Here is an 8,434-nt window from a genome sequence, read left to right as displayed (position 1 = left end):
TTGCCAAAGGGCGAATCTTTTTTTCTTTTATTCTTTGTCAACAGACGGAAAAGGCTACAAAAACTGAAATCTGACCTTACATTTTGATCAGATAACATTTTCCATATAAATGTCTACAAAATCACTACAAACGTATGCGACTGAAGACACAAACACATATATTGGCTATTCACTTGATACTGCTTGCTTGCTCACATCACAACAAAAATACTATCTTATCTATTATTAGATAGGCTAGAGCAATGACTTATATAAATAAACCCTGGACTGTTGATGCTATGTACTGGCCAATGAAATGCTTTGAAGCCACCGGTCGGCCATATTGGCATTCCCTTGAATGCCAATATGGCGCAGTCCTCCATAGGAATTAATGGAATTCTACAGTATTTCAAGGACAAATTACATGTATTTAAGTTTTTTTTTTTGTAGTGGTGACAGTAACATTAGTACTCTCCCCATTTAAAAAAAATGTTTAGCTAACATAATATAATTTAAAAGTATGCATTAAAGTGTATTTAATATAATAAATGTGTCAAAAACGAATGTAGACATTAACAAATCCATTTCTATAGCTTCCAAAATATTTTTAAAGCTTGAGGAGGATTACCAAGATGGCTGCACGGTGGCTTCAATACAGCGCCCCCTGACAGTCATCCAGGGTTTATACACATCATTTCTAGAGAGAGTGCATGTGACAGTTTGACACAGGCATGCCCCCTGGTGGTACATGCATCGCCACACATGTAGGACAAAAATGAAATGCGTGGGTGCAATATTATGCAATAACTTCAACACACAATAATACAATAACAACATAAAAACATGCCATTTTGGGGTCATTTTGATTACTAGCTGTCAGTAGGGCAGTGAGAAATGGTATAGTTTTTTTAATCATCATTTTATCGTCATATTATTTTGTTTACCAATATCTTTAGGTTACTTGACATGATTACACAGTGTTAACGTTCACCTGTCTTCGCCTAGATTATTAAGGAAGCACACTACCAAAGCTAATTGACACAAATCGTTGAAGTGGGAAAAGGAGGAGGGGAAGCATGCCTGAAAAGAAGAACGAGAGAGAGGGAAAAGAGGGAGAGAGAGTGTGTGTGTGTGAGAGAAAAAAATGGAAGGAAAGAGAGAGAGAAGACGAAAGAAGACGAAAGACAATGTAGGGTGGAAGGCCTTTAGCCGGACTGAAGTGTATCTCCTCTGAGTAGCGCTGTATGTAACTCTTGACAGACAGTGTCCACTGTTGATCCATCCACCCAGGTTAGACTGGAGGTAATCTGGAACACTCCTCTACAACTTCACCTGAGGCCAGAGTCACAAGTGATTATCACGTTGAGGCCAATAATGCAGCCTAAGTCTACATCCCAAATGGCACCCTATTCCCTATGTACCACAAAGGGAATAGGGTGCCATGTGGGACAAAGACTAAGAATAACCTGGATCTAACGTTATCTAATATGGTCCCGTATTCATAAAGCATCTCAGAGTAGGAGTGCTGATCTAGGATCCTGCCCCGGTTGTCCATGTAAATCTTATTCATTGTGATCTAAAAGGTTCAACTGATCCCAGAGCTGCACTCATACTTTGAAAGGCTTTATAAATACAGGCCCTGATCACACTTGGAAATCTTTTACACACATCTGCATCCTTTTAGCCTGAGTGCCAGCCTGTTTGTGCTATCATGCCAACTCCTTGTCACTCATCGTCATGCCACACGTTTGGCTTGACAGGGAAGGGAATGGAGTTTGCAAGAGTACAAACAGATTTGTGACCAGGCTAACATCCTTCTGCATCAATACATGATTTAAAAGTGTACGTTTGGAGTTTTGAACACATCTCAGTTTTACAACCAGTTTTACCCGGACGGTATTTCCTATTTGATAAAGCTGTAGAGGAAGGACCCTCCGATGACACAGAGAATGACACAGCAACACATGATCATCATCTGCTTCTAAAGGGCGGAAGGCAGAACAAAACAGTCAAAGAAATACAGAGGATGCGAGAGAGGAAGAGGACACAGAGGAGGAAGTGGAGGAGGAAGAAATATAAAGAAACAATGAAGGGAAGGGAGAGAAGAAACAGAAGGAGAAAAAGCTCAGAAAAACGAAAGGGAAAATTGACCTGAGCATAGAGAGAAAACATAACCCAAGATAAATATTTTGAGACTAAATGTGGCATTGCAGGTTCTGAAGTTTTAAGTGAAACTTTGCATCAGGGAGAATGCTGAACCCCCTGTAGCAAGACAGTAGATTTAGGGTGCATCCCAAATGGCACCCTTTTCCGGTACAGTGCAGTACTTTCCTGTATAGTGCAGTACTTTCCTGTATAGTGCAGTACTTTCAAAAGCAATGCACTATAAAGGTAATAGGGTGCCATTTGGGACGAAACCAATGTATCCCTTCTCTTGTATGAACCAAGGTGATAGGTAATAGGTCTAGGGTCCGGACTGAAGTGGACCTATAAACAGGACATTTCAGCCGTAGAAATAGAATCACCTATAATGGCATCATCGACCTGAATGGGGACGGCCATTCTACTCATTCTAATTCTATTGTTTCAGCCCCACTCACCCTACGGGCCTCCTGCTGAAATTTGGCTGCTTTCTTGGTGTCGGCAACCGCCCGCTCTACGAAGCCCACCGATTGGTCCATGTTGCTCTCAATCTTGTCAATCATGCCGCCCTTTGAAGGGGGTGGGCGGAGCGGAATGTTGTGAGAGGCACACACAAACAGCGGTCAAAAGCAGTGTACTATGTAGGGAATAGTGTGCCATTTGGGATGCAATATAAAATGTGTGAAGGGTTACCTGGTTCTCCACCAGCATAGCAATGTCCACGAACATGTCATGAAGCTCTTTGATGCTGCTCTCCAGCCTCACAATGTCTTTGTGCCGTGCCTCAATCTCATTCAACGCCTGCTTCGATATGCCCGACTCCATGATCTACAAAACACATAGGAGAGGATATACACAGCGGTTTAACATACACACATAGGAGAGGATATACACCGCGGTTTAACATACACACATAGGAGAAGATATACACAACGGTTTAACACCCACACATAGGAGAAGATATACACAACGGTTTAACATACACACATAGGAGAAGATATACACAACGGTTTAACACCCACACATAGGAGAAGATATACACAACGGTTTAACATACACACATAGGAGAAGATATACACAACGGTTTAACACCCACACATAGGAGAAGATATACACAACGGTTTAACATACACACATAGGAGAAGATATACACAACGGTTTAACACCCACACATAGGAGAAGATATACACAACGGTTTAACATACACACATAGGAGAAGATATACACAACGGTTTAACATACACACATAGGAGAAGATATACGTACACAACGGTTTAACATACACACATAGGAGAAGATATACACAACGGTTTAACACCCACACATAGGAGAAGATATACACAACGGTTTAACACCCACACATAGGAGAAGATTTACACAACAGTTTAACATACACACATAGGAGAAGATATACACAATGGTTTAACATACACACATAGGAGAAGATATACACAATGGTTTAACATACACACATAGGAGAGGATATACACAACGGTTTAACTTCTTTGGAATCTGGGGGCAGTATTGAGTAGCTTGGATGAATAAGGTGCCCAGAGTAAACTGCCTGCTACTCAGGCCCAGAAGCTAGGATATGCATATCATTAGTATAATTGGATAGAAAACACTCTGAAGTTTCTAAAACTGTTTGAATGATGTCTGTGAGTATAACAGAACTCATATGGCAGGCAAAGATCTGAGAAAAATCCAACCAGGAGGTGGGAAATCTGAGGTTTGTAGTTTTTCAAGTGATTGCCTATCCAATATACAGTGTCTGTGGGGTCATATTGCACTTCCTAAGGCTTCCACTAGATGTCAACAGTCTTTAGAACGTTGTTTCAGGCTTCTACTGTGAATGGGGAGAGAGTAAGAGCTATTGGAATCAGGTGTCTGGAAAAATGGCATGAGCTCAGTCATGCGCGCGGTCGTGAGAGCGAGCTGAGTTCCTTTTCATTTCTGAAGACAAAGGAATTGTCCGGTTGGAATATTATTGAAGATTTATGATAAAAACATCCTAAAGATTGATTCTATACATTGTTTGACATGTTTCTACAAACTGTAATGCAATTTTTTGGACTTTTCGCCTGGACTTAGTGCATGCGCCTTGGAATAGTGAATTGAACGCGCGAACAAAAAGGAGGTATTTGGACATAAATATGGACTTTATCGAAACAAAACAAACATTTATTGTGGAACTGGGATTCCTGGGAGTGCATTCCGATGAAGATCATCAAAGGTAAGTGAATATTTATAATGCTATTTCTGACTTTTGTTGACTCCACAACATGGCGGGTATCTGTATGGCTTGTTTTGGTGTCTGAGCGCTGTACTCAGATTATCGCATGGTGTGCTTTTGCCGTAAAGCTTTTTTGAAATCTGACACAGCGGTTGCATTAAGGAGAAGTGTATCTTTAATTCTATGTAAAACACTTGTATCTTATATCAACGTTTATGATGAGTATTTCTGTAAATTGATGTGGCTCCCTGCAAAATCAGTGGATGTTTTAGAGGCAAACATTACTGAACATAACGCGCCAATGTAAATTGAGATTTTTGGATATAAATATTAACTTTATCGAACAAAACATACATGTATTGTGTAACATGAAGTCCTATGAGTGCCATCTGATGAAGATCATCAAAGGTTAGTGATTAATTTTATCTCTATTTCTGCTTTTTGTGACTCCTCTCTACCTGGAAAATGGCTGTATGTTTTTTTGTGACTAGGTGCTGACCTAACATAATCATATGGTGCGCTTTCACCGTAAAGCCTTTATGAAATCAGACACTGTGGCTGGATTAACAAGAAGTTAAGCTTTAATATGGTGTATTTTTGAGGAATTTGAATTATGAGATTTTTGTTGTTTTGAATTTTGCGCCCTGCAATTTCACTGGCTGTTGTTGAGGTGGGACGCTAGCGTCCCACTGATACCAGAGAGGTTTTAACACACACTCGCAAGCATGCAAGAACACACCTACACTCACAAGCATTCTCACTTGTACACACACACACACACACACTCACAAGTATTCTCGCTTGCACACACACACTCACAAGCTTTCTCGCTTGTATACACACATACTCACAAGCTTTCTCGCTTGTACACACACACACACACACACACACACACACACATTCACAAGCATTCTCACTTGGACACATGCACACATACGCACGCACGCACATACACAGAATTACCCCTGCGGTGAAGACGGCTGCGTTCCCGCCTTCCAACATCTCCTCCAGCTCCTCGTCGGTTGTTGTTTTTCCAGCTGTGGAATGGAGAGTTCACAGAAAAGGGTTAATAACACGTATGACAGGGTTAATAACATGTTTGAAAGGCTTAATAACAAGTTAATAACATATAACAGGCCCTTAATGCTGGCATAGAATATACTAATACATGCCATCAAAAGCAGATCTGGGTTTCAAATACTTAAAAAAATACTTCAAATACTTCATCTGTGTCTGTTTGCTCTTGCCTGGCTTAATAAACCAGAAAAGAAAAGTAACAAAACTGCAACCCTGCCCAACTCCAGGCAGATTCAAGCAAACACTCAAAGTATTTGAAAGGATTTTCCAAGTATTTGAACTGGTAAAGAGCCCTGTATTGGCTTGAGTCTGTCTGGGATAGGTTGAAACATGCACTCCTGTCTACGACTTAATGCAACTTGGGCTGGATTTCTTCCTGACAATTGATTGTCCAGGAACAAAAACCCTGGCCCTAGTTATACCAGGTATCTTGTCTCTACGACTGGCATCAGACTCACTGATCTCCAGCTGCCGGGCGATGCGGCCTTTGCTCTTGTCTCTAAAGTCCGTCTGAGCCTCGTTGTACTTGGTCATCACCTCCACAAACTTCTTGGCCAGGATGGCATGCTGGGAAAAGGTGGAGATGGGTAAAGAGGTTGTTATGATAACCAGTGGGAATGAAAACCAAGTCTCCAACCTCGGTCTCCAACAGGAAAAACGATGGGGACATGATTGACGTACAAACCGATAGGGTTAAGGGTTTGGTTGAGGTTAGTTTGTTTTTTAAAAGGTTACCTGGGACTTCCGAATCCTCATGTCTGCTGACGACCGTTCCTCAGTGTTTGTCTCAAGTTGCTTCTCGATACCTGCCAGGGATGGAACGTGCAACCGTTACCATGACTACGGACAACAACAACAACAATAACTACTATGGTATTGCCATCCATGGCATTCAAAAACACATTATCTTGACAGGGAAACTACATTTATACAATTTGATGACTGTTGTGTTGGTCGTCAGAATACGGTTGGTCGTCAGAAAGACTGTGGGTAAGATATGGTGCGTTTAATATTTAAAGGGGCAGGAAGGACTTACTCTTTAGTTTGTTGCGAGCGGTGCCGGCTGCTTTCTTGATGTCGTTGGTGACTGCCTCCAAATCATCTTGCGTCTCTGGTGAACACAGAGAAAGAGAGAAAAAAAGAGAGGTTGTAAACATAGAAGTATCAACAAGCCACAAAGGATGAACAATATGGAATGGAAAGAAAGGGAAATAAAGTGGGTGAGATAACAAAGAGATGACGAGAGAGAGAGAGAGAGAGGGATTGAATGATGATGTTTACTCTGCTCTGACGTTGGGGCGGAGAGGATGGTAGAGTACAGCTTCTTTGCTTGCGTCACACTCTCATCTATCTTATCGATGCTACTGCGAATCTCCTCAATCTGAGACAGAGACAGGCAATGATGACACACTGGTGAGTACACAACACACACGCACACAAACAAACACACACAGTATGGTGAACGCACACACACACACACATCAGGAGTATGGTCAGAAATACCTGGGCGAAGAAGTCATCCATAAAGGCTTTGTTCTCCACTGGAACCTCCACATCGTCCTCAGCCACATCACTTTTCTGTTGACACACACACAGCCAGCAGAGTTGTTGTGGTGGTGCGTTTGTGGTGAGATAATCACACTCACGGGCTTTTTAGCGGTTCTTACGTCAGTGAAACAATGTGATTTGAATATATAAAGTAATTTTTTTAAACCAGACACAATAAGGCTTGCGGTGCACACAAGCTACAATGAATAGCCTACATCGATGACCTTGAGACCTTGGAAAAGGTGCAGGAAATTAGGAGAAATCAGCCTTTCATATTTCCTTAATCAACCCTTCTGGTCCCCTCTCTCTACCCACCCACCTCCATTTGTAACGCACCACCAATAAACAAGTGTACAGCATAAATATCATCACACCCCAATTAGGCCTACCTACTTCCAAGAATAACTTCATACTGTAATATTTATTAGCCCAATGTTCAACTACACTATTTCTGCTTTTCTAGGCCTGAAAATGGAATCAAACAGTTGATCGAACGTTGTGGTCAAACCGCTCATCCGCAACCAACCGCATCTAGTGCGCAAAAAGAAAACGAGTAATTCAGATACTTCCCCAAAAACGAAACAAGTAAATCAGATACGTCCCCCATCCCTATTATATCATTCTATATGATTAGCAACGGTTCTATGTTAAGCTAATAGCAAGCAAGGCCACGAAACATGAACAAGTGTATAAAAAGACTAAGCTTACCGCCTTCAACTGTTCCAATCGGTCCTTCATCTTCAAAACTGTTGTCACTCACAATCTCTAAACTATCAAAAAGAGATATTCTAATCTACAACCACTAATTAAACGGGTACCAAATTAGACCATTACAATTTATTAGCCTACTGATTAATCCAGTGATTTGGCCGAAAATAAGTTTCGAAGTTAGTTGTAAAAAGATTTAGTAGGCTAAATGGTCATTAGCATATGGTAATCAAATAAAAAAAGAACAATCGTTTTTTTTCTTCAGAAAATGTCTGTTCAATATGGCTGCAGCAGTGTTTCCAACCTGTAGTTTTACTAAGCCTATCCTCTCAAGGAGGATTAGAGCAACAGTTGTGTAGAGGGAGATTAATCTCTCTCTTTCTGATCAATAGCATGCGTAAAAACGCATGCAAAGTAAATATCATGCATGCTCTCTGTTTTGGGCACACTACTCAAACAGGGCACCGAATGGAAAGGTAATAGGTTAAATTCTAAATCTGTAAAGTCAACCCAGTGGGTTGTCCATCTATCTATAAGACGAGGCTGTGTTGTTATGTAGTGACCCCTTGTCCCCATCGACTTGCTAAATAAGGCCAAGTCAACAAAAGAAAGTCATGCAATGATTATTGATTAATGAAGATATTTTTTTATTCCATTTTTATTTGCTAGTCAAAAAATGCATGTTTCATAGTACAAACAAGTGAAGCCATATTTTATTAACACCATTCCCCTTGAAAATAGATTAGG

The 8,434-nt window shown here is 40.9% G+C and overlaps 1 protein-coding gene across 3 annotated transcripts; it reads right to left on the bottom strand.

Moving 5' to 3' along the window:
* Positions 1-12: 12 nt before the first annotated feature.
* LOC106609899 (syntaxin-3) lies at positions 13-8,196 on the bottom strand. 3 transcript variants are annotated; one of them, XM_014208946.2, is made up of 11 exons: positions 7,688-8,196; positions 6,935-7,009; positions 6,713-6,812; positions 6,468-6,542; positions 6,167-6,237; positions 5,890-5,998; positions 5,318-5,391; positions 2,815-2,949; positions 2,580-2,690; positions 1,869-1,960; positions 13-1,311 (listed from the first exon to the last, which is right to left on the bottom strand). In XM_014208946.2, the coding sequence occupies exons 1-10, from the start codon at positions 7,715-7,717 to the stop codon at positions 1,883-1,885; spliced, it is 858 nt and encodes a 285-aa protein (XP_014064421.1). In that variant the 5' UTR covers positions 7,718-8,196; the 3' UTR covers positions 13-1,311; positions 1,869-1,882. The 3 variants fall into 3 exon arrangements, with proteins under 3 accessions (XP_014064421.1, XP_045578639.1, XP_014064422.1); XM_045722683.1 differs by having other exon boundaries at positions 13-1,960; XM_014208947.2 differs by lacking the exon at positions 1,869-1,960 and having other exon boundaries at positions 7,688-8,195.
* Between the last annotated feature and the right edge of the window lie 238 nt (positions 8,197-8,434).

This window comes from Salmo salar, chromosome ssa08, assembly GCF_905237065.1.
Source record: "Salmo salar chromosome ssa08, Ssal_v3.1, whole genome shotgun sequence".
Taxonomy (NCBI): domain Eukaryota; kingdom Metazoa; phylum Chordata; class Actinopteri; order Salmoniformes; family Salmonidae; genus Salmo; species Salmo salar.
This window is presented reverse-complemented; position numbering and strand designations above follow the sequence as displayed.

What these genes read in the sequence shown, in the direction of transcription:
- LOC106609899 (XM_045722683.1), bottom strand. Translation starts at nt 7,717, where the DNA reads ATGAAGGACCGATTGGAACAGTTGAAGGCG. An exon ending in CGCCCCAACGTCAGAGCAGA is followed by an intron (nt 6,543 to 6,712) that starts GTAAACATCATC and finishes TGTGTTCACCAG; the next exon opens with AGACGCAAGATGATTTGGAG. An exon ending in CAGCCGTCTTCACCGCAGGG is followed by an intron (nt 2,950 to 5,317) that starts GTAATTCTGTGT and finishes TGTGTTTTGTAG; the next exon opens with ATCATGGAGTCGGGCATATC.